The sequence below is a fragment of the Trachurus japonicus genome, chromosome 11 (genome assembly GCF_045865225.1).
Source record: "Trachurus japonicus isolate A0001 chromosome 11, Traja_1.0".
NCBI classification, from domain to species: Eukaryota; Metazoa; Chordata; class Actinopteri; order Carangiformes; family Carangidae; genus Trachurus; species Trachurus japonicus.
The window spans coordinates 11,214,202-11,241,102 of NC_140917.1; the positions used below are offsets into that span (position 1 = coordinate 11,214,202).

Consider the following 26,901-nt stretch of genomic DNA (forward strand, 5'->3'; position numbering starts at 1 on the left):
GATACTCTCAAGGATTTGAGACTGTATTTGACTTTGGACTTTAGACTTGACTTGTCTGAAATGTCTTGAAACTTGATTTGGACTTGCCTAGAATGACTCGGATAAAAACTGCTCCTACAGTACATCAATTAACTTCAATCAAAGTTGACTGACATAGGACAGACTGAAGTGACAGAAAAGGACCACATATAGACTCATCTTCAAGGACTTGAGACATCACGACCCACACTGCGGTATGATTTTGGACTTGCCGTGAATACCATGTATGCAATGACTTCAGCTTTAATTTTAATAATGCAAGATTTGTCTTGAATGATTGGAGACTTGATTGTTTTTTTTCTGATTTGAGACTTGGACTGGTCTAACACGAGCTCAGATTTGACTCAAACTTCTCTTACGTGACTTGATACTGACTTAGACTGGACCGAGTCAAATCATTTAGGAGTTGAACTGAGATGGATCGAAGTCTTAATTGATGACTTGATTGGATTTGGACTCGTTTAACTTCACACTCACTTTTATTAGAGACATAAATGACTCAATACCGGCCTCACAAGCCTAAATACAGGACCTGAGACTTGATTTAGTCTTGTCTTAATTGACTTAGGATGAATCAAATCATTCTCTTGAATGGCTTGACACTAATTTGGACTTGACTGTCTTGGCTTGAATGACCTGAGATCTGATTCACACTGGGACTCTGCTCATCAAATGAACCACTCACTACAAACTAAGAGTCAGTCATGTCACCGACGTCGGCGATGTTGCAAAATTAATGTCACTGAATTGGACCGGAGTGCAGAGTAACAGTAGATTGCTTTCCATAAACAACTCTGAGCACGCCGTGATGAGCTATGGAGGAGTGGAGCTCTCAGTGAGCACTCGGCTCCTGAGGCACAAACGACTGTGGAGATGAGTTAAAGCCTGACAGCAGCAATATCCCAGCAACCGGTAACAGTCATAAACTCGCTGCTGAAGGTCCGATGAGACGACAGCTGACGCTTTACACCCACGCAGGTGAGATTTGGCGAAGTTATTAAAGCCATGCAGGTGAGAGGTTTGAGCCGTGCGAAGACGATGAAGGAATAATCAATGTTATCACGGAGAAAACGGGCTGTGCATTTGAATGGAAGAGCTGGTGTGTGTGTGTTTGAAAGTGCGCGTGTGTGCATGTGTTGCAAGAACAAAGTATGTTTCATCACATCGACTTAGAAGGTGATGCTACGTCAGTGTTGTGTGAGTCAGTGAGTGAAGGTTTAAAGTTTTGGATTCGATTGCTGTCAAATGAAGCTCAGCATCAGTTCAATCAGGAGGACTGTCTCTACCGATCATCTCATTCACACTTCCCTTTCTCTTTTTGCTCCTGTATATCAGCTGATCATGGGTATTACTGGATATGTTATCATATCTATCAATAGAACGAATCGCCTTGTTGTTTACAACGACTTCCGGATAGAAAACCAGCACGTAATTTGAATGAGAACAATAGTAACGAACAAGAGTTTAGCTATACATCATGTTTTTAAGTTAAAGTTAAAGATACTTTATTAATCCTTTGCAGGAAATTACAATGTTACCAGCAGCGGGAGACAACACAAGACCACAAACACGCATCATGCACAAAAATACACAATAACAACAATATTGCACAACCCGTTTTATGTGAGTGAATAAGAGCAGCAAGATCTAAAATGCGATTTAAAAGAAGTAAAAGTAGCAAGGTCTAAAATAAGATTTTAAAAAGGAGGGAGAGACACTGTCACATGATTACAGATATTAGAGAAGCCAAAATGGCATATGCACATGATTACTGTGAGTTAAAAAGCCTAATGGCAGCTGGTAAAAAAGACTTGAGGTTCCTCTCAGTTCTACAGTTGGGAGGGATTAGCCTGTTGCTGTGTGCCACTATCACCGTTTAGACAAATCTGAAATGATTGAAGAAACATTACTATTTCTGTGTGCACGAGCAAAGCAGTTTTGTGTTGCTACGTTTGGTATTTACTCAGTTTTGGGAAATCGCAGTGTCTAGAAAGCATCAGTGGCTGCAGCTGACAGGGACAGAGCTAACGGCGGTAGCTAAGCTAACGGCAGTAACGGTTAGCCCCGCCAATTTACAATAACCATAATAGTAGCTAATGTTTGTCCAATCACTAGTTTTATAGCCTTTACAAACAGAATAGTCTAAACGGTGATACAGTGATGTGAAAAATGAGATAAATAGGCCTATAGCGAAACTCTCGTCTGTCACTATTGTTCTCATGCTGGTTTTCTACCCGGAAGTATAAACAACAAGGCGATTTGTTCTATACCAACAGTCCAATCATATTGCTACTTTACTTCCCCTTCTGCTGTCAGATTTCACCTTCCTGTTGTCCTTGGGTCAGAAGTCACTGTCAAATCAAATGTCTTTATATGAGAAGTATAGTTTCTTTCAGGCCTGATTGGTGGTTTCTGACTTCATTGATCACTATTTTCATCGAATTTTGGGGTATCATCTGTGGTCTTACATAGCCAAATGTGACCTGCAACTAACATGATGCAAAGAGTCAAACAACTGAAAAAGCTTCAAAACAGGTTCCTTGTTACATTTTGACTCAAAAATGAGGTACACGGTTTATGTAAATGAGGTCAATTAAGCGTGAAATTCCCAAAGAAAGCACAAAGGTGTAATTCAATTATTGGGTGATAATTAATAATAAGTCACTTTTGACATTAAGTTGCACGGTTATGGAAAGATAATTCAAAGATTAAATATATTAGACTTAGAGCTTATTTCATATTTTTCACATTTCACCTTTGTCACTGGAGGTGTCGGCTCAGTCAGGGAAGAGCTGAAGGAACAAAGTCTTTCTCCTGGAACAATGGAGAAGGAGCTGAAACTGTCAGAGCTGGGAGCAGTTGGTGAATTTAAAGGATCTGGAAACTCTTGGTTAATATTTTAATTTTAATTTACTGTACGTATTTCAGATTTTGAGAATCGTGGCTATTTCAGAATCTCAGTTGGATTTCTCTCTTTTATTTTCATCCTCACTTTAATCCTCTTTCCCCACAACGCTGTGTAAAAGCGTGACTGTATTTCTTGCCGTAGCGTAACCTCTCAGTGAGACCTTCCCCTGGTCAACTGAAATAAATGAAACGTGTTGAGACAGTGAAGGTCTGAAGGTCCCTCCTGTCTCTGAAAGTTACAGCTGCCATTAGTTTTCATCTCCGTTAGTCTCCATCAGCTGGTGGAGCAGGTGTGTGTTCATTTTTCACAAGCATCACTTTGTCACTTTATCTCCCTCTCTATCTCTGTGTGTGTATGTGTGTGTGTGCTGTCGTCCTACCTCTGGATCAACCTAAACAGTGAGTGCACACACGCACACACAGTCTTTCTCACACATACACACACATACTGAGGCAGTCTCCAGGGAAACGGTTGCCTTGCTGCCTCGACAACCGAGTCCATCTGGTGTTCTCCTGTGGACCCTGTCGGTTTGTCCCTCTTCTTTCCTTCCTCGTCTTCCTCCTCCTTCCCTCTCTTTTTCTCCATCTGTATCTCCCTCTACCTCCTCCTCTCTCTCTTACTTTTTTTTTTTTTTAACTTTCTGCACCTTCCCCTACTTTCCGCAGAAGTTATGTGAGCTGTTAAACTGCCTTTTCCTCTCCATCTCTTTCCATCCATCCCTGCATCTCCGTGTTTCTCCCAGGAGGAAGTCCTCTGCTCTCCAGGAGAAGTCAGAGGAGCTAAACTCACTTCAGTGGAGCTCTGAATAATTTCTCTTCCTTTTACAAAATGTTATGTATTTATGCTTCCATCAGCTGCACTCAGGCTCGGACTCAGACACCCCGGTTGTTTGCTACAGACATTTGATTGGTTCCTGAAGGCCCCGCTATGGTTGCTCTGGTTACATGCGAGTCTGAAAGTCTTCTTACCCAGAATGTTCTTGGTTAAAACCCATCACCAGGGCGACCTGATGGCTGAACAGTAAGACCACACGCCACATGGGCTCAAATGTCCTCAGTTTGACTCCCAGCATGCCACACACACAGTTGCATTTTCTGTCTGTTTTCTTTGTCAATGTGATATAAAATCCTCCAGATTCTGTCTCTCAGAGTCTCTGAACACTGGAAATTTAAATAAAATAACAGATGAAACATTAAATACACTGTGTATTTTAAGATCATATGTGTGACCTTATGCGTTTCTTTATGCTGACGTACAGTATTAGTGCCACTGTGTTAAAAAAATAAATAGCTGGAAAAGAATAGGGACATTTCTAAAACAAAACAAACAAAATATTTTGCTTTTCTAGTATTTATGTACTTGGGGCAGATAGAAAAAGAGAGCATCTGTCATAAGCATGTCTTAAGCCTGAAGAAGAGCATAAATAAATGCACTGAAAAAGGAGCTGAAGTGTGCAGTTGTTTATCCTGGTAATTTGTTTTTTGAGTCCAGCACCTACTTAGAAAAAAAAAATGCAGAATTTTTGTGCATCTTTTTCCATGAAGGAAGGAAACATGTCCCTTTCCTCTGCAGGACTGGACAGACGCTGTAGTCCTGCATCTTAACAAACTCTACTTTTCAGTTGGCTTTCTTTTCACCAACCTGGCTATGACTAATGTGCAGAGAAAAAAAATATTCAAGATGTTTCCACATGAATTTTTTTAAAACCCTCTGAGGCCTTTTACTGAGGCAACTGGATTCAAACTTTGTGAAACCTGCAGAATCTTTTTTTAATTTTTTTTTTATGTGTTTAACTTTCTCACAGCTGGTGCAGCACCACGTTACAAGAATTTATAAGATAAGGAGATTTTAGGGATGTAAATTAAAGAAGGAACGTGCTAACAGGTGACGCTGAACAAAACAAAACAAAAAAACAAGCCTCCACAGTCAAGTGAGTCGGTTCAGTCAAAGCCGAGCCTCGTGTCTCTCTCCTGCTGGGATGGCGGGCCTGTGATGGACTGTATTGTGTCTGAGGTTTTGATGCTAACGGCAGCGGATCAGACGCAGGACCCAGGGGCTGCTGGGACGTGTGATGTGATCTTCGCTGACGCTAATAGAGGATAATCACCGAACTTGGTCAAACTTTTCCTGCACTTGGCTGCCGAGCCACACACACACACAGGACGAACCGACGCTGCCTGCTCTCCCACCATCATCCTCTGTGACGTAACACATGCACATTCACACACAGAGAAAGACATTATGATGTTTATTAAAGGCAATGATGTCTGCTGATGGATTACTCTGAACCTTTAAGACATTTTAGGGGTCGGTCAGTGCGGCAGCTTTGGTTCAAAAAAAGGGACTAAAGTGATTTTTCTCTTTAGAGAGGTGGCTCACGTCGCCGGCCTCTCACTGCTGAACCCTTTCTCCCCAATCTTTCTGCTCCACTCGCTCTAATAATGCTCTCACATATAAATCCTTTCCATCTCCCTGCTTGGACTAATTTTTTTCTCCTTTACTCACTTTTCTCTTCACTTTTCCTCCTCACATGATTGCTCTGCGGGCAGTGTAATATCATCCTGCTGCAGTTAGGCTCTGACTTTTAGCCCTTGTGCTGTCTGGATGATTCCACTGTTGGTCTTCGAGGAAATTAAACTTACATCGCTGACTGTGTTTAGATCAGCGGAGGACAAAGGTTCGGCTTCATTTTTCTCTTACTCAAGACCAAAAAACTGAAAAGTGCCGACTTTAAACATATTAAATTGAATTTCTCATGTAAATTGGCAGCGGTGGTCCAGACTCCCAGTGGTTGTTGGGTGAATAGTGATGAACAGGGCCGTTGCTAGGAATTCTGGGCCCCCTGTAAGAATACTAAAGTGGGCCCCTACCCCCTGACTTTTCCAGTTTGTTTTGTTAGACTATATGTATTATCATTTTTTATTTAGCCTACTTTGTTTTGATGCTAATGCAGCATTACTATGAGTATTAGTCAGGGTCTTGTGCAGAATATATCAGTCATACAAAGATTAGACTACTGGGGTTTTTTTGTGGGCCCAACATCAAGTCTCATTTGACTTTGCTCAACACTCCTGCAGAACTGATGACGTCCCATCAGCCTCAGCTCCACTTTGACTTTGGCTTTGTAGGAAATGTTAGCCTTGCGCTAGCCTCACATACAGTAGATGGCCCTGTCATAACAAAGCCGTGGCACTTTGCAATACACTTTTCTCTTTGCCCATGTCATAATTACAAAACCTAAGCTGCTGCACAGACGACCTATGAGCTCATTTTTTGCAAGAGGACAGTCTCATCCATTGACGATCAGCGTCTTGATGATGGGTTACCTATATAACTGAATAGTCATTTCTAATCTACATCAAAACCTCCAGTTTTCAGCGAATAGTCCCAGCCTACAGTCTATCATGCTACATTTAGCATTTGGCAAAGTACATGGGGAACGCATGTGGGTATTGTGCAGAACATGGGGCTGACACCCCGATGACTGAGAGAAAGAGACGAGAACAAACGCTACGACAACAGATGAAAAAAAAAAGCCATAATCTATAAACCTGCTCACTTCTGAAGGCGGTGAAAGCTCTGAGGCGCCGAGTCAAAGCCGCTCCATCAAAAGCCTGAGCCGAGCGAGACCAAATGAAACTCTACATCACTTCAACACCAATCGAGGGAGAACAGCAGCATCCAAACCTGAGAGGAGAATAAACTGACATTCCTGTCTGACTCTGTGTCTTCCTACTTGTTTTACTTCCTCTTCCTTTAACTCTCTGACACAGATATCTTTTTTTTTCTTTTGCAATTCTGCGTCTCTCATCTTCGCTCTGCTGCTCCTTCCTTTCCACCTCTTGCATCACATCTTTGCCTCCCTCTCTCCGTTTCCTCCCTTCGTCTGTTTTTTCTTTCTTTCTTTTTTTTTTTTTTTTTATCTCCACCAGCTCATCCTGTCCATTTTAATCTTGCTGCAGCTCCTCTCTGCTCCTTCTGAGCTCTGTTCTTGTTTGTATTAAAAATGCCAGTTGTGTGTCTTCTGACGACTGCTGCCGCTGTAGATATTATTGTTTCTTGTGTATGTGTGTGTGTGCGATATGTGAAGTCGGGAGAAAACGGCATTTCAGCAGCTTCTTGCTTCCCTTTTTAACAGTTTTCCAGTTGAAAGACGTTGGGGTTCAGGAGAAATTGAAGTGGAGCAGAACTCCATCAATGCTCCATATGGACATAGGTCAAGGAAGAAGAAGAAGAAATAGAAGAACAAGATTTTCTGGAAGGAGGAGGAAGATGAAGAAGACGAAGAAGAAGAGGTGGATTTTCTGGGTTGAATAGTCAGGGTTTTAGAAATACTGACATCATCTCACTGCAGCAGGAGTTTCCAAACTGCTGAAATGAAGCAACGCTTCGTCTGAACCCTCGTAACTGCTGCCTATTTCTGCAGTGCAAACTTTTCACAGCTCAATTTCCCCTTCATGTCGCCGTCCCTTGCCTGTGGAGTGTGGAGTGGAGACACAAAGACGAAGGTTTGTACTTATCAGACTGTAACTTTGGAAAATCTCCACTTTGTGTGACTCTCTGGTTCAGACAAACCAAGAAAATAGTTCTACACAGAGCAAGGACGATGGGTCACAGTAGTGGAAGCCCACAAAGGCCAGTGAAAAAAGGCATCTGAGGATTTTTGTAATACTACGGCAACAAAGTGCTGTGAGAAGAAAAAAATCCTTGAAAATGATTATTTTCTATTATATATTAAGTTTTTATTTACGCATTCATCTATTTTACAGATTTTTCTTAGTCATCCGTTTTTTATAGAAAGTATTCCACTTTAATACTCATTTTGGCCACCGGAGGCTGTAGTGCACCACTAAAGTAAAAGCATTTAAGTTATTTTCTTTGTTTTTGACAGAAAAAATGATTAACTTCCCTTTAAAGAATATGAAACGAGTATTATAAAAACAAATCCTCATCAAAACCACTGAATATATAAATAAATAAATGCACTGGCCACTCAGGGCTTAGGGGCTTAGATTGAAATCTCTTCTAATGTCCAGTATCAACAGGGGGGATTAATCCAACAGGCAAAACCTGCTTCAATGAATGACAAACTTAAAATGTTCCAGCACAGAGAAAAGAGACTAAAAACCAAGGCCCATGGTCTCCTATATGGGACCGGTCCTGATGCAGGAAACCTTCTCCCTTCCCGAGGACTCTGACAGGACGACAATCAGTCCTGAGGAAGCAGTTACATCACGATGAGCTACATAAACTCGTCACTCGTGGCTGTGATTGGATGTGATGCGTTAAGACCGGTGTCTCTGTTCTCTCTGCCAGAGATCAGTGTCAAACCTCTGCACAGGCTCGATCTCTGAGTGAATGTGAAGACTGATGCACTTGCTGAACTACCTGGGGACGAGCCAGGTTCACACACACACACACACACACACACACAGTAGGAGCAGGAGTGTTTCCTTTGCGGACCGGCAGGAGCACAGCGGGTTAGCTGGTCGAGGTTTTATTATCTCTTTGTTGTTGTTCAGAGACAGCTGTAATCGACCCCTCGGGCCCTTTTTTCCTTTGTAGTTTCCTCCTTTTTTCTGTCACTTAACGTCCATTCCATAAAACAAATAACGGCATTTTATCAAATCTTTTATGCCCCCCTCCTCCTCCTCCTCCTACCCCTGGGAGCCGGGCTGTAACAGCTACTTAAAGGTCGTGTACTGCAGCTGGAAAAGCTCCGGCAGCTCCCCGTGTTTTGGGCAGAGGTTCCCTCGGAGGTCAGCGCTGTAGAGACAGCCTGCTATTAGTCAACACAAGGGAATTCAACTCTACTTTTAAGCTTTGCCATTTAATCTGAGTCTCTGAGCGAATCCACCAATTACAGCGATGAATAGATTCCACTCTGCGTGTCAAACCCTGTGGTCTTTATTAGACACAAACACCGTCTTTTAGGAGCTGACAGGTGCGTATTTTCACTAGTTTGAGTCTGAAACGTTCATTGAACCGTATAATCTCGGTTCATCAGCAGTCTCCCTTTTCCTCTCGTCCATGTTTTCTATCCTTTCTTCGGCAAATCAGGCCAATGTCGTTTGAAAAAGCAATGGAGATAAGTTTTTCTTCTTGGTCTTCTTGGTGAAGTGGACAATCTGGGGCTGATCTGGCGCATTGATATCTTGGCGTAGACCTTTTTGTTGCAGGTCACCAATTCAAAGACCCGTTGGATATCATCTATGGCAAAAATACTGAGCAAGGCCTGCACCTCGTCATTGGTCCATGTGACGTCCGCCATCTCGAAAGACAATGTTAAACAACAGCGAAATAAAATGCAGCAAGAAGCGTTCAGCACTGCAGACCACACCCCTCAAAGTTCTTCAACTTTTGTCAAAGTACTAACCCTGCAACCACTCATTTTTTGGTCCAGTGGTCAAAATGAGGCCAGTGTTTTTAATCTGCCTCCTGATCACTCCTTCCCTTTGTACCAGTCTCAAAGAGAAACTATCAACTTCTCACCATCTAAGAAGTTTCCTCTTCAGTTGTTCAGCTAAGAACATTGAAATGTATTGAATGATCAGTTCCCTGTTAAGAAGCTTTGACTTTAACAAATAAAAACTCAGATCTGTGTGAAAAGAAAAGGCAACCACCCTCCCCACCCTCTCTCCAAGAGGCCCGGTGAGCTCCACATCCATCTATGTGGAGGCGACTTTAAAGAGCTGTCGTGTCGTCCCATGGAGGGCGTCACATTCAGACTGTAGTGGAGATCAGATCAGGGATTATGTATGCCTGCTGCAATATTTGTGCCTGACATTGATTGGGTTTGTATTTGATGGAAGTGTTGAAGCACAGAGACGGAGTCGATTTATAAAACAAGAGCTGAAAATCTAAAGCCTCACAGTGAGGCGGCTGGAGAGTGACAACAGACTGAGATCAGTTCAGCTCGAAATGATGAAATCTTTTAAATTAAAATCCAAATTGGACCGACAGCTTTGACGCTGCAGTGTTTATGTCCAACGTCTTTCCATTCAGTAATAACAGTTTTCATTGTGACTGGAAGCATTTACTTTTACCAACTCATTGCTGACAGAGCCAGCACTAAGTCTAAGGTAAAAAATTTGACGAGTTGCAAAATGGCCTCTATAGTTTTCTCACTATTAAACATGTCATAATTTATAAATGTCTAAAGATCTCTACAGTCCAGTCTGGTGCCTTCTAAATGAAGATGGTTACATGGGTAACATATGTAATCTATGTCACTATCATGACGTTACCCACAGGTTTCTGAAAAGTGGTTCTGAATCCCAGAGTGGGCTGCTCTACTGTTGCTATCTTAGCAGTGCCTGACTCCGCCCCTAACCCAAGCTACCTAAAAAATGTGAAAGGGGTGAGAGAACGTAGATGGTGCAAGCAAGTACACACCTCCACCTGTCACTTTAAGAGGCCACAAGAGGGAGGAAATGCACTACAAAACCCAAATCATTTTACATTAGAGTCTATGGAGATTTGACTCACCGTTTCCTCTAGTGATCTCTTGAGGAACTGCAATTTTTGTCACTTCAGTTTTAGCTTAATTTTGCAGCGCCTGAGTCATGTAAGTGATCTTGACTGTGTTATTTGTCAAACAATATGAACAATGAATCATCCCAATTATAATCGATTGAGAAGTGGGGGCACTCAGTTAAGTAATATGACTCTCTTTGATAAACCCTCTAATCATTGCTATGACTCACTTTAACTCTTCATTTGCACAAACACAACTTCGTCTCCTGTAAACTCCCACAAGCTTTCAGCTTCGACTCTAAATTCAAGACACGAGAGTCGAGCGTGAAGATGAAACCCCCTCGAGTTTCTGTGCTCGGGTCCATCAATATGCTGAGACAAGATGAGATTTTTGCAGCATGCACACACACTCACACACACACACACATTGCGGCTGGCAGCTTGTGAAATCAAACGTGTTCCCCCGCGCCACCTTCCAATCAATAACTCAAAAGTGTCAGGTAGCTCGCGCCCACTCCACAGCACTTCATGACAATCGATCTGTGGCTGAAGCGTGGGTTATTCTTCCATTCCTCCGCTCCCTTTCTCCCTCTGCAAATCGAAGTGATATTATTTTCATATTTGCCTCCCGGGGGAGGACTTGTTTTAATCCTCGGAGAGCCGCGTAGCGTCTGCAGCCTCCTCGTCTGTAAATATCATCACTTATAAACTTCTGCAGGTTGACAGCGGCAGTGAGAGTCGGTGTTCTCTCGTCGCATGCAGCACAGCCTTACAAACCGCACGACGGCGTCCTGAATGTCGTACTTAAACAAGCATCAGGTCTCAGGATGCTGCTGTGACATGATGATACTGAAGATCACAGGAATTGTAAAGAGATAAAAGATGAAGGAAGAAGTCTGATCAGATACTGACTCAGAAATGTGTATTATTTCTCTTATGTCTTAGAGTAGACAGTTGGACATCGCGAGTTACTCGCAGTGGGATATTTATGTATTAAAGGAGCTACCTGCAAATTGTGTTAACGCTACAGAGCTAGCGATAGCATTAACAGCTGTTTACTCACAAATCTTTCCATGAGCTTTAGCCATTGCCATATTTACAACACAATGGGTTGTAGCAGTATATCCTCCAAGAAGCTACCTCTTTAGAGCAGCCTGGAGGCTACAGTGACTCGGTATCGGAAAGGGTGGAAATAGGCCCCCTGTGCTAGAGCTAGCATGTTATTATGCTACTGTAAGTCCAGTGCAGGGAATGATAGAAAGCAGAACAAGATGGTTGCTTTGCTTTCCACCTCTGGACACAGGTCATATTAAGGGAAGAAGTTGAATGCATCAATTGTAAAAAGCTGTTAATGCTAGTGTTAGCTATGTAGCAATAGCAAAAGAGTATTGCTTTTAAGATTAAGCTAAGAGTTATTCCAAGTGCTCAGAAGCTTAGGTTTAAATCCCACAGACTTAATAGAAAGTCAAAAAATAAATTTCTCTGGACCATAGATGCAGTTTCAATTCAACCTGACCTAGACTTTTGAGTGACAAGTCACATCATGTGTCATCCCTCAGACACTCACAGCCACATCTGGTGATTTCGCTGTCAGACAGGATGAAAGACGGAGAAGCCACACAAAGACACAGGAAAGTGAAAGAGGGGTCATCTGGAGGAAGTCTTCCTTTCTTAGAGAATCACAATGCTAGTGTGTGCAATAATCAATAACCGGCAGCAGCTGTGAGGGGAAGTAAAAGGGTCTATACAAGACCAAACAGGCTTGTTTTGACCCAAATGGTCCTCAAAGGAACAGAAACAGAACCACAGAGCAGCTGAAACCTTGAACCCATCCATCTGAATAACGGTAGAATGACAGAAGAGTCGATGTTTTCAATCCATCTTAACAACACAGCTTTTACATCTGAGGATCAGCGGGTATGGTTATACAGGAAAGATATCACCGACTGACCTGTCGCCGTCGTTTATATGAGTTGATATGAAGAACCACAATCGTAGTGTAGGTTTTGATCAGCTGAGTCAAATTGTGATTTAAAGGCTGTATCAAATAAAAAAGATGATATTTTGTGGGCTTTAAGCTGAATGGTGAGGCAGGGTTTATTCAGGAGTTTTACTCTAAAAGCTTTGGGCTGCAGCACACCCTGAGCCATCTTTGATTTTACATGATTTGTATTGACTTTGGCAGAAAGCTGCTTTTTTTCCCCAGTTGGTATAAATTGATGTTGGTTTCCCAGGCAAGCTTCCTTCTACCCACTGAGTGAACATTCAAACGCTTCATGTTTCAAAGCGTATGAGCCACAGTGACACAGCGTCATGAAAGTCAGATGACGCGACTTCGCCTTAGGATCCTGACGCTGTATGCCACTCCCAGATCAGAGGAAGTCAATAATGTAAAGCCGTGGGATTATTATATCACCCAGGAGCCTCCTGAGCTCAGAGGTATATCAAGGAGATCATTAAAAGAAAATACTTGCCACTCCTTCATTACCACCAGCAACATGTCCTTGAGCAAGGCTTTTAAAGCCGACTGCCTCAGTGGAGCTGCCCAGTGACCAGCGGGTCAGACAGACTGTACAAAGCAGCTTTTAAAGGTGGATGTTGGGTAGAGAGCCGCACTGTCAGTGAAAACCACACTGAATAAATAAAAGTGTTTAAAAATGTGTTGCAGCCAGACAGATGGTTACTAAACAGGAATATGTTAGTGGCACTCAGAACTGCAGGAAGGTCGCTACCCGACAAAATGAGCAGCATCAGTTCACTTCAATGCTTGCTTGCTAGTCAAATGTACAATTGAATGACCCGAGCGGTGTTTGAAAGGCAGCGGAATGAACTCTCGTCCTCGAACATGAGTCTCGATGTGCAGCGGTTTTTGTCCTCCTTCCTCAGACGTTCTCTCAACGTCCCCCTGCTCGGCTGTTGCAGCATCTGCCGGCCCGTCTGAAATGAATCGCGTCACCTGTGGTGACACTGGAGGGACGTCAGCCGTGTGATCTGCAGATCAGAAGCGCACATGAAGAAACCAGCTGAGCCCAAACGCTCGGCACGCCGGCTGTCTGCCAGTTTCTGAATCCGCTTCTTCCGTCTCCTGAGAGAACGTCGCCTTTTTTTTTTTCTTCCAGATGATGAAAGTTTCCCTCTTGTCTGTGATGGAAAACCTCCCGCAGGTAGAGACAGAGACACTTCCTGTTTGGTCTATTGATGCGAGTCAACAATTTGCTTTAAATATCAAACCAATTATTTATAGAGACAGCGAAAAAACAACGTGACTCATCTCCTTCTGAGTGTTTGTGACTCAACAGCCTCTTGATTGTTGACCCCGGTGTAGATTGAGCATTCAGACTGAAGCAACTCAACACAGCAGTGGTTTGAGGAAGAAATACTCTGAGTTAAGTGTCCAGGTCTGTCAAAGGCATGTCATACATCCGCTCATTTAGTTTCTTGTAATATAAAGAGAAAAGCTTGGAGTCTCTATTCTGAACCGCTGCATTTTTTCCTCAATTATCTAGATTTCAGGTAAACACCAAAAAATCGTCCAAGTTTGTGGGGCTTGGGGCGTGGCTGAAAGCACTAGCAGTGCCTGCTTTGTTGTGACATCACAACGTTACAGACATCCTGATAGCTCAATATGGTACAATATAGTACCTTTAAAGGGACAACGAGGCGTTTTGGAAAGCAAAGTGTTTTCATACTACATTTACCATGAGCCTCCGCGCGCACGGTGAAATTCTTGGACCGGCGCAAGAGGGATGTCTTGCCAAGAATGTTTTTATCAGATACTGCTGTAGTTCCAACCATTAACGGTGATTTGGCGGTGTTATTCTCATGACCATCCAGGCAGCGTCCACGAAATGGAAAGTAAGGAAACGCTGGTCGGCTCGCCCAGCATTTCCACCATTAATTAAAATAACAAAATAACGATAGATACTATATATTTATCGAAAATGGAGCTATTAACAAGTGTGGGTAACGTACTGTAGATTCATCCACATTAATGTGAGACTTTTTTATAACCAAATACAAACTCCTCGTTGTCCCTTTAAATTTGAGGAGCTCCAAAGTCTTCCATACTGTAGATACTGAACACATCAGGCTGCGTTATTCATATCATTTTTGGACATTGGCGCAAAAATAAAACATATATTGTCCTGCAGGTACAACTGAAACTGGACAGTTGGTAGGGTCAGCATGGATCTATAGCCCCAACCCATTTGGTGTAAACAGTCCAAGGTGGTATTGGTGCTGTGGTTTGGGAAATGTTTTCCTGGACCCTTAATACCAATCAATCATGTTGTGAATGCCAGAGTCGATCAGAGTCTTGTTGTCGGCCATGTTTGTGGCCACAGTATGGCTACCTCCAGCAGGACGATGCTTCATGTCACAAAGCAAAAGCCACTGTTTTTTTTTTCTGAACCTGGCAGCGGCCTCTCCAGCTGACAAATCTGATACAGTCACGTCGCCGTGGACTACAACCACTGAGATCAATCTGTCAGAGCAAGAATGCAAAGGTGCCTCTTGCCACTGGTACAATGAGATTGGGTGGAAAAAAACTCACTTATAGGAAGTTAAAGGGGAAATCAAGAAAATGTTCTGGATGTTTCTTGGACGTTTACCGAGAACAAACTGAGCCCAATTGCGAATCGACAAACTTTTATAACTTGATGATTTATACCAACAAAGTGCATGCAGTACATTCTCGCTGACATCCTTTTTAACATTTGTTCCCATTACGGCTCCCCATCCATCCTTTTACTTTGGCGGCGAGCGTGAAAGGCATCATGGATTTACATCTCTCAGATATATGACCCTTCGCTCGCCGCGGCAGATATACGAGCGGAGCCGTCAGAGCTTTACGAGCTGTCGGATTGATGACGGCTCGGAGGAAAGAAAAGGAAAGAAAAGAGAGGGTGAAGGAGTGACAGAGAGGAAGAAGGAGAAGGGGGAAAAAAAGAATAAAAGGAAAGTGACACTTACTTGAAACCTGGCGCCATGTTGGCACAGCTCCCGGTCCGCAGCCAGATGCAGTATGGGTCACGAGAGGCCAGGCAGGCTCTGGACAGAGACAATAACATTATCATACATATTATTACATAGTATTACACATGATATAACATGTTTTCCGCTTATTTCAATTCCTTATTTAGGTTTTTTATCATCATAAAATATGTAGACGAGCCTTTCCTGTATACCGAGCTTCCTCCTGACAGGAATAAGTTGAATATGAAAAAGTTCAACATCTAAAAGCTTTAATATTACACAGGTTAAATAACATCAGCAGTGGCAAACAGCTGCTCTGTAATGTTGCCCTCCACCTCCTAAAAACAGGCGCCCATAATGTGGGTATATATAAAGCACTGTCCTTTGCAGCTTGTACCTCATTAACCACCCGGTGTAAAACCTCTAGTGAGGCAGCTTTTAGCTTTTACGCTCCCAGCTGACGCATCAGTCCCCGAGGACCTGAGAGCTGTTAAAATGGAAAGTCAAAACACACATATTCACCCTGGGTTTTTAAATAAATATAGTTTTTAGACGGTTAGTCTGTTTAATTTATGAGCCACCATTATCTATGCTGTGGATTGAATTTTACTTTCTATTGTATTGTTGTAATGTTCTTGTATTTTTGGTTTGTTAATGTTATTTTGGCTTCTCTTATCTATTTTATTAAGCTTTCATTTTTTGATTAGTCTTTTCTCACTCATTGAAATGCACCTGTATGAAAATATATACAAAGACAAATAAAGTTTGGTGGATTGATTTGAGGTGTAAAAGGAAAATTAATGTATTGTTCATGTGATAGAGAGAAACATCCAGCTCTTTGTGACTTTACTCCCAATAATATGAGTGTAAAACATGTTGGAAACACAGATTTTAAATATAGTTTTTCCATTAAACACATTTTGGAAAGGATAAAGCAAAAATGGAAGCGGAGACTGAAAGGAAAATGATGCTAGAGAAAGAAATCAGACAGAGATACCAAAGGAGAAAAAAGGAGGAGGTTTAAACCCTCAGACAGAGAGAGAGAGAGAGGAGGAGAGAGAGAGATGGATGGAATCAGAGACAAGAAAAGAGGGAGAGGGAAGAGAGAGGCAGAAACAGAGGAAACAGATGGAGAGACAAAGGAGAGGAGGAGAGGGAGGAAGAAGACGCAGAGTTATTCTTCTGTATCAGTCGCTGTCATGTGTGAGTCTAAATGGCCAGCTGTCTGCTCCACACACACACGCACACACACACACACACACACACACACACACACACACACACACACACACACACACACACACACACACACACACAAACACACACACAGATACACACACACAGTTGTTTTGGCTGGCCTGACTGTGAACTGTGTGTGTTTGGCATGTGAAGCGTGTGTGTGTGTGTGTGTGGCTGGCAGAGTGTGAACAAAATGAACTGGTAATGGGTGACAGGCTTTGAGACAAGTGTGTGTCTGTGTGTACATATGCGTGTGTGTGTGTGTGTGGCCAACAGGGATTGCAGCCATTGTTTCTATGGCTGAGGATTTTTTTTATTCCATCTGCAGCAGCAGCTACCTGACAACAGCTGACACGACAGGTGTGTGAGTGTGATTCTGTGTTGAGATTTGTGTGACAGCTTTGTGTCTGTGTTTATGCATAAGTGGAGGAAGAGAGTTTGTCGGTGATATCAGACTGTAAATGTTTACTTAATGACGACAGCAGTGCGTGTGTGTCTTTGTGCTTGTGTGTGTGTGTGTGCTCCTATGGGAATTGAGGACATTAGAGACCATGTATTACTGTCACTTACTCCAGTGGAGAGTAAAAAACAGGGGGAGAGAGGTTGGAAATGAGGATAGAAGGAAGGAAGGGAGGGAGGAAGAAGTAAAGGAGGAAAATTAAAGTTATGGTTGGTAATCATGTTCAGAAACACGTTTTGTTATACTGGGTGAAATGGTTCTTCTATCCTGAGAGGAGTCAATACATTGTCTATTCAGAAAAAGGAACGAAAATAATCAAATCAGACCTCTGTGGCAGCTGCAAGACTAAGAAACTCTGACCAATCCCTGCTTTTTCTCCGAAAAGGAAAAACCAATCAGATGCCTTCATGTCTAGTTCTGCCTACGCCGAATCAAGCTGCCATCTCTCTCCTCCTCTCCCTACTCCCACTTGCACGACCAGACTCTTCACCTACGTCCGCGGAAAGGTGAAGGCGTGGCTTCAGAGAGAAGTCTGAGGAAAGGGCCTGGGACTTTTCACTTGTGTGGCCTCAGAATCAAATGTGGCCTGTATCGTTTTCCCAGAATCTCCAACCCTACCTTTAAGGAAGGAAGCAACTAGTCCCTAACCTAACAGTGATACCAAAAGGATCCAGAGTTAAATCCACATCGGGTCTTTTCTCTAAATCAAGTCAAAAGTCGTCTGTGTCAAGGTCTGAAGATGAGTCTCAAGTCAGTTGAAGAACAAACAGTTATCAGTTATGAGGTCTCATGTCCCTTTTGCTTCTAGATACTGATTCCAGTACCTGAACTTTGTGTATCAGATGATACTGAATACCAGTCTCATACAAGAGCATTTTTAAAAAATACAGATTATAGCAGGTTAAACCCTTTGAAAAAACCAAATGCCTTGGAACTTCCTCTACTGAGTGAATGTAGCGTTGGTGGCATTTCTGATAGCTACTGGAACATCTCTAGTCTATAGATGATCAGTCAGTCAAGGCGCCGTTTGCTAACGCTGCTCTCGTCCATGTGCATTTGTTTACAACAAAGCTGCGAAAAATCAATACATGGAGCGGTGGGTAACGGTATTTAACACGATGTTTCAACGTGTGTATTTGTGTAGTCTTAACCGTCATAAACAAAAGATTGCCCGTTACGGAGCACTTTTGTATCGCGGTGCCGCAGAGACAAGAGCTGGGACACCGGGACTCAGTTTCCTTTTGTTACTCTCTCATTTCTTTCTCAGTCATACTGTATGAAGGGTTAGGGTTATTGACAAAAGAGACCGTTTTTCTGATGCCAACATTTTATAATGGTTTTTCTTTACTTGCTGCCAATGTAATCTTTAGGATATCATCTTTACTTATCCCATCAGGAGAATGTCCAAGTTACGGACGTGGATGTTGTATTGATATTAAAAATCCAGGGTTTTTTGAGGTGATGTTGCTACAACCTCACAGAAGTCCAGAAGACCTGAGCATGATCATCCAATCATTTCTCCACATCCCCTCCAGCAATATGGCAGAGTACCAGTCTGTGTAGACTTCTGTTTGGGAGTGATAATAAAAAAGTTTTTTTTTTTTTTACAACACCAGTCTCTCCTGGTCTGGGAATTGGTGGAGGGCGACTAATTTCCAAGCATGAAGCCACATGTCGGCTCCAGCTCTCATGTCAAGACTCGAGGGTTAATTCTGATCAAACCTTGATTTCTTCACTTAAGTTGAGTCAAGTACGAGAAAGTAAATCAAAGTATCAATTTTGTTGGACTGAAGTTGTTTCAATAAAGCTCAATATCTCCTCTATGGTCCCATTCAAAACTCCACATGGTTAGACTGGTTCTATTCTCTCTAAGTCTGACAATCAAAAACAAAGTCAAGTCTCAGAGGAATCTATGCAACGTGTCGAGTTTTTAGATAAGCAAGTCAAGATGTTGTTTCAGGTCTCTGATTCGTCCCCGTCTTCCCAGTCGATCATCTGCGACAACCTTTTTTTTCGCCTACAACTGAGAAACAGCTGGCGGAAAACCTCTGCAGTCGTGTTCCCACATCGCATCGACAAGTGTTCACCCATCCAGCTCAGTAATTAAGATGAGTCTGGTTCGCCACCCTGTGTGTGTGTGCTCTCCAGTGATGAATGTGCTCTAATTTGGGCAGCAAGCTCTGTTCTGTTCAGTCTAATGACGACTATAAATAAGGTTCTTTTTGTTCATGTTTCACCATTCAGACCCGGCATCCCTGTTTCCCCTCGGCTCACGCTCATTGCTACAGTATTGATTATGTTTCTAAATGAAGCTCCGCATTTGAATGTTTAAAAAAAGGATTCAGATTTTTGGGACGATTCCCAGAATGAACACATTTTATGCTGCTACATTTTATAAAAATCAAGTTCCTCCTTCTAAAACAAGAGGTTTTTTTTTTTTTTTTTACGGTTAAATCAGGCTGATGAGCTGCTTTCACTGTCGTCTTACTTTTTACAGGCTCCGTGTTGGCTGCAGCGGCTGAGCGGCACTCTGATGACACAGCTGGTGAAGGCTACGAACAAAGCATGATGGTCCTTATCCAGCTCCAGGCCCAGAACTCTCCTGTCCTCCTGACCCTGAACGTTACATCTAGACACACACGCACAAACAGGAAGTTGATTATTTTCATAGAAACAAGCCTTTAGTAGCACTGGTAGGTGACTTCATCTGACCTAAGTCTTACTTCGAAGGGTTGTAGACGTCGATGTCCTCTAGTAGTTTGGACCCGAAACTGTCGTTGGGATGTGTGCTCGCCAAAACCTTCAGGACCCGCCCGTCGTCCGAGCCCAGGAACATCACCGTCCGGTCTTTGTAGGGACCGGCCGAAACGTCCACCACGATCTGGGTCAACTTAGACCTGGGAGGAAGAACACAGCTGGAGGTTAGTTGAAAAGTCCACTGATGGTATATGATCTAGAGTTGAATGAACAAAAAAATATGTCAAATACTTTCTTCTTGTAAAACAGAATAATAAACTGAACAGAACATCTCAGTGAATCAAGATTTGACCTTTGTATAGACATTTTCGCAATTTACTCTCATTTTAGAGACAACACGATGAATACCTGTCGGAGTAAACAAAAATGAAATACCCATTTTTAACAGGATTTGGCTGCATGTATCGCTTAAACCAGGTCCTACCTCTTTTTCTAACCCAAACCCTAGGCTAACTAACAATGCCAGAGATCCGAGGTTTAACTCAGTGTGACGAACTCTGATCAAAAAGGGTTGTGTCCAGATGGAAGAGAGAAATGAACAACTGGACCAACTAAAACACTGGTTTCCAACCCATTTTGACATGACAAATTTCTGGCAACCCCGCAATTACATGACTACATGATCGCGGGGTCGTCAATCAAGATGCGCCAGCTCAGATATTTTTACATTTTATTTGAACTTGATTTATATTCAAGAAAGTGAAAGTATAGGATACAGTTTGTGTGTTTTTAATTATAATTTTAAAAAGAATAATAATTAGTAAAAAAAAAAAATGTTATCAGAAATATTTTTTATCAATTACTAGACGTTTCGGCGACTCCATTTGAATTCCAGGCGACCCCATGTAGGGTCCCGACCCCAAGGTTGGAAAACACTAAACTAAAATGTTTTCTACTGTTTTCATTTATGCTTGATGTGTGTGAAGCTGAGGAAGTAATCTAGGTTGAAACATCTCTTATGTTCTCCAGCTGCAGTCACTCTTCAGTCTTCACAAACCACTGCAACAACATGAATGGCCTTGAGAAAAGCTGTTGATGATGGTTGTATTGACCCTTTCTATAACGGCTGGTTTTTCAAGCAGCAGCAGTTGTAAGGGCTTTGCATTCAATCATTGTTGGATGATGCACTGTGTGAATGGATGTGTTGAATGGCCAAAGTAACCAGGTGAACAGTTTCTTTTCCTCCATCTAATGGATACCAGCTGTGATATTTCATAACAACCAGTTCAATAGTTGTTGAGACACTTAAAACACCATAATGTCGACCTTCAAGTGGGATCTTGTTGCTTTAATTACTTTCCATCTCTTCACATAAAGAGCATGTAAGAAAGTGTAGGAGGACAGTAACCTTTATAGATGCATGTGATTGCGTATGTGGAAGTTAAGGGCCTTCCCTCCAATGAAAAATGATTTCCAGATCTCCATGACGGAGTACCTAAGAGTGCTCCGACTGTCCCACCCTCAAGTTATATAACAGAGCGAAAGGATGTGCAGCCCTGTGGACATTCACATCATCATTATCTGGGTCAGCTCAGGCCTTTCCAGAGTGGAGGCTAATTTGAATGTGGAATTAAGAGTCTCGTTCCCATTCCCGGCTGGTAATTAGAATCCATCAGAAACTCATTTGAAACCTGCAGGCGCAGATTAAAAAGGTCAGAGATTTTCAGAGCACCGAGACGGACACAGAGACAGAGAGGACTTCCTGCGCCGCCGAAGACTAATCAAAGCTGATACCGGCGATTATCCTCACAGCTTCGGGTCGAGATGGTGGATTCACTGCCTCTCAGAGCCGCAGCAGCTTCAAAACTCACCTCTGCTGGGTTGAGTTCCCATCCTCCGCTTTCCTTCTTGACCTCTGACATCTCTTCCTCCACCATTTCATTGATTCAAACTTACAGACTCGTCTAACTCGAGTTGTTGTTGTTCACGGGGGAAAAAAACATCTTTAAAAATTCCCAACACATTGCAGGAGGGTGTGATGACATCTTTCATCAGCTCTGCTACAGCGGTTTCGACATCTAACAACAGCCTGGAGACTGAAGGTAATTTTACAGTTGCATATTGTAAGTCGCTTTATACAGGAGGGTTGGGTAAATGTCTGCAAAATGCAGATTTAATTATCTATAACAGAGAAGCAGAGCCTCTGTCCTCATCTATTAAAAGTGAATCTGATCGTCCTGCACAAATTAGCCAATTAGTAACAGGTAAATAAAAGTCACACTGAATGTAGCAGAGACACTGATTACTCCCCATGGTTTCTCCATAATTAAATCAGTGGTGGATGAGATATTTTTAACATAGTGGGGAAGAAAGTGATTAGAGTGACACAGGCAGGCGTTAAATGTTCTGTAAATGAGATTATAGACAACAATATGGCGGCAAATAACGATTTTCTGTCGTGTTTTTTTTAGCTGAGACAAAGCAGGAGATCAGAGCAGAGAATGGGTGAATAGGCCATGAGGACAACCGGCTTAAAGCCCAGCCTGCCAGTGAACCGTCTAAACATCCACATATCCAAACATTTTGTTCAGAGGTTTCCAGTTAATCAGCTTTTTGAGCTTAAAGGAGAATTCCGCCCATTTTTGACCTCTAAATCGTTTCCCTGATGGTCACCCAGTGTTGGGGGGAGCAAGAAACGCTTTATGAAAATTGATGCAGGCAAACCGGAGTCGAGTCATGTACCATAGATATTTGATTGTTTTCTGAGTGTTTGTTTTAGTTGAAAGAATTGCCCCTATAGGTTAGCGTTGTCGCTATCCCGAGCGCCAGGTAGCCATGGTGTAACTCGGTTTGCCTGCATCAATTTTAGTCACATTTTTTGCTCCCCCAACACTGGGTGACCATCAGGAAAACGAATTAGGGGCCGGAATTCTCCTTTAAACAATGAAATATGATGGAGGATCTAATATTATGGGTTTGATTTTATCTCATATACAACCTTTTTACAACCCTAGGAAACTCTGGCCAAAGCAGATATTTGTAGGATTATGTTGTGTTGTGTCAAAAATGTATAAACTAGGATAACTTTATATTTTTTATCATATGTTTATCAAGCTTTTGTATTGCATTGTAAAATGTTAAATCATGTTAAACCATGCTTGTATTTATTATGTATGAACGGTTTTTGTACCTCACAAATGTATGCTCATTAGCTTAGAACTGTAGTTGGAGAATGCCACCCTACAAGCCCCTGGAGGTTTTTTTTTTGGCATTTCCCCTTCACATTGTTTTGGATTTTATATGTTATATCTTTTTTAAATTGTTGATATGTGAAAATAAACAAACAAACAAAAGTTGTGTTATGTCTAGCCAGGCCTGGTTCATGTGTGTGTTACCTGCTGGAGGTCCTGGTGAAGCATGGCCGGTCGTTGACGGAGGGAACGGCTTCGTCCATCAGAGGATACGACTTGATGAAGGTCAGCGTCTCATCTGGAAACTGAACCGACGACTTGTAGTCCGCAGCAGGACCGTCGCCTGCGCACATACCCGGTCTGAAGACAAGAAAACATGTCCCATTGTTGTTACATTGGTGGATTTAGATGAGTCTAATTTTCAAATAATCCTGGATTTGGACTCACCTCGGTCTGGGAACCTGCTCATCGGGGACTGGAGTCCAGGACGTGTCACTAGTCCGCTGCTCCTTAAACTTCCCATTGAAGACTTTCTCTATGTCGTCCATGTAGAAAGCACAAACTGCAGAGCCGGGGATGCTGCAGAGGAAGACACATTCACATTCAACACATGAAAAAAAACAAAAAAACAATGTCTGATATTCAAAAGCACAGAAGAAGAAGATTCAGAGCACATTTGTCCTCTAAAAACTTGAACTGAAAACAGAACTAACTTCCTGACACCTCAAACCCTTGAAATGTGATGAAAACCAGCAACGGCTCAGCTCCTGACTCACAGCAGAACGCAGTAAGCAGTAAACTCAAACGTTATATAATCCAGTCACAGTGTAAACAAATGCAGAGAGTTCACTGGAAGCATATGGAGAGAGGACTGAACTCTCTGCTGTCTGTGACACTGTCATTAACACGTGAGTTCAACACATCCAGCAGCAACAACAAACAGAGAAACAACACTCACTCCTGAATCATTCATTCGTAGTTTTACACATCTGACTGTATACTTGTGAGGACCCTCAATGATACAACATATCCCTTGATTTTTAGATTTTATGACCTCTCTGACTAGTTTTTATTTAAATATCAAACACACAATGTGGCTTCATGTGGGGCCAATAGCTTGTTAGCTTAGTTAGCTTGTTATGTAGTTTGTAAACCAGGAATTCCATTATCCTCGGGTTAGCCTTTGAGCAACACATGCTAACGATGCTAACAGGAGTGTGTTCTTACAAAAGTCATTAATGATATATGATAATGATATAAATATGTGCAATTTCAAATTTTCACACTTGGCTAATTCATTCTGACGGCCGGATTGGACCCTCTGCCGGGCCGCTTCTGGCCCGCAGGCCACACGTTTGACAACCCTCATCTATTTCATTTATGGCCTGTGATTGTAACATAAGGCTGGTCCTAACCTTCAAAGAGACATTTAAAAGACAAAATGCCCACACTTTCCTGAGATGCCCACAGATGTAATCAAACAAAACAAAACAGTTTGAATCAACACATGTAATGAACTGTCTGGTATGTACCTGTTGGCCTGAGTGGTGAAGACCCCGACCACAGCAGGTCTCTGGTTGATCTGCAGCACATTGGTGAGAGACTGGAGGACGTCAAAGTAGAAGAAGGAGTCTCCGGGAACAGAACAGTTCAGACGAGCCTGAACACACACACAAACACACAGAGGTATACGTATATATAATCAGAGTGTGTGATTATAAAAAACAGCCATGAGTTGAGAAACTTCATTAGCTTCACACAGGATCAAAAGTTTGTACGTTACCTTGAGGAAAGAGGTCCAGTATCTCTCCAGGACTCTGGGGGATCCACCGTTATCGTTCTTACAGACCCGCGCCACACGAGAAAACACCACCTGTAAGGCAGGCGAGGGAGGGAGGGGTCATGGAGGGAAGTAACATCAGCCAGTAACTGACAGTCACATTAGGTGATGTTGTTGTTGTTGTTGAAATTATGACATAAAAACTTTATGATATTGATTTCAGATACATCTCCATCTAAATGTGAGATTTAAATGTGAGTAACTCAGTCAGTGAAAGTTTCAGTTTTAGAGTCTGACAGTCCAGAAACTATTTTAACTATCTCTTAACCTTAAGAAAGAGATATTCATTCACACACACACATACACACACACACACATACACATACACGTACCTTGCCCAGGGCGGTGTACTCCACTGCGATCTCACTGAGGAAAAAGTAGACGTAGTTTCCATAGTCGATGGCGTGAAGGAAGTGAGGCTCTGCAGAGAGAGAGAGAGACAGTCATCTATTTTCTTCTTTTCCAAGTCACACCTCTCCTCCTCCTCTTCTCTTACTATCAGTCATCACGTACGGCCATTTTACTTCTCCCTGAATCTCCTCCCAAACCCCACAGAGAAATGATCTGATCCAGTGGGTTTTACACTGCGGTAATATGTGTAATACGTAATGTAATAAGCATAATATGTAAATATTATAGATATTAGGACAAGCTGAATACAGAATTTAACTAGATTTAAATACAGAGAAATGCATTTAGCCTTACTTATTTCCTCTGGAGCTTTCAGACACATCTTGTGACCTTCATTAGTGAACGGTTCAGTTATAAGTCATTAATAAAAACTAAACCACATCCATAACAACAGCAAACTGAAAAATGTTTATGTAACAGTTCATAAATGTGTTCGAGAATATAAAGTATTTTATTGTGAAAGCATTTCCTTCCAGGTGATTGGTCACTGTTCCTTTTAAATGCTGGGATTTCACACTGACAGCATCATGTGACCTATATGTGCGTCATGCGATCAAGTTTAAATGAAGCAAACTTAAAGTCAAACAGAATATCACAATGTTTTAGGTTTTATAGCTATCTAAATAAAATACCTCGTAGCCACTTGGAGTCATACTTGACGGTCCTGAGGACGGGTCGACCTTCTCCCAGGCTTCTGTAGATGACGGCGTCGCTGGCCAGGAAGTCCGTCATGGTGGCCGAGTAGAAATCTCCCCCTGATGAAACAGCGAGAGGTTCATCTCCACACTCCACACACATCTTATCTTCACCTCAAATACACAGCTGAATGTTTTACTTTAGGTATTTTTACAGTTTTACAGCAGAAATCAACACCATTATTATTATTATAGACTTGATAATTAGTCACTTCTGTACATGTACATACTGCACAATTTGCAGAATCATTATATTCGGTTGAACTGACTTTGAGCCGAGCCACATCCATTAGCAGTGACTCAATGTGTTACATTTATATTTACGGAATAACAACATCCGCGCGTCCAGGATTATGTCTTATTGTTAATTGCTGCTCTGCCTGTGTCAGAGTTCAGAGTTAATCAGCTGTGTTTTGCTGCTTTCCACGTCACAGTGACGTTTATTACTGAACATTGATGCTCTATAACTCCACTCGGTGTTTATGCTGTTTTGTCCTCGGTCTCTATTTTTAACCGCCACTTCACTGGTTAACACACGTCTCGCCTGAGGACGGTAGCTGGAAATGAGCCAGCTGGCTAAAGCTGCCACATTGACAGATGTGTTAATTAATGTGTGTTTTCCTTATGGACAAATGGATAAAAAAAATGAGTCAACTTTCCTTATGGTATTCTTTATGGCAAATACACGAAGATTTATTATATTTATGGATTTTTATGCTTCAGTGCCAGCAACGGCCAGAACTAGAGATATGTTGTTTTGGATTTGTCCCATTTCTTGGTAAGGAAATTCTTTAAATGTTCACTTGGATTCACTGATGAACTGATTTGGTGGTCAAAAGTCAAAGTTAGACACACAGATGGTTAGTATTTTATATTTTATATGATTTGATATTTTTAGATTCTGGAAACTGTCAATGTGTATGTTATGAATTAATCTTTATGCAATACATTATTTTTCAAATTGATGGATA

The 26,901-nt window shown here is 42.1% G+C and overlaps 1 protein-coding gene across 1 annotated transcript in view; it reads right to left on the bottom strand.

Moving 5' to 3' along the window:
• Positions 1-26,901, bottom strand: part of LOC146978267 (semaphorin-6D-like) — a 150,559-nt gene that overhangs the window by 7,046 nt on the left and 116,612 nt on the right. Inside the window, exons 10-18 of the mRNA XM_085790575.1 lie at positions 25,868-25,990; positions 25,157-25,245; positions 24,768-24,857; positions 24,517-24,644; positions 23,432-23,563; positions 23,189-23,344; positions 19,820-19,993; positions 19,585-19,725; positions 15,395-15,472 (exon numbers count right to left, since the gene is read on the bottom strand). Of these exons, the coding sequence (XP_085646701.1) occupies positions 15,395-15,472; positions 19,585-19,725; positions 19,820-19,993; positions 23,189-23,344; positions 23,432-23,563; positions 24,517-24,644; positions 24,768-24,857; positions 25,157-25,245; positions 25,868-25,990 (1,111 nt within the window). The remainder of the gene's footprint in view (positions 1-15,394; positions 15,473-19,584; positions 19,726-19,819; positions 19,994-23,188; positions 23,345-23,431; positions 23,564-24,516; positions 24,645-24,767; positions 24,858-25,156; positions 25,246-25,867; positions 25,991-26,901) is intronic.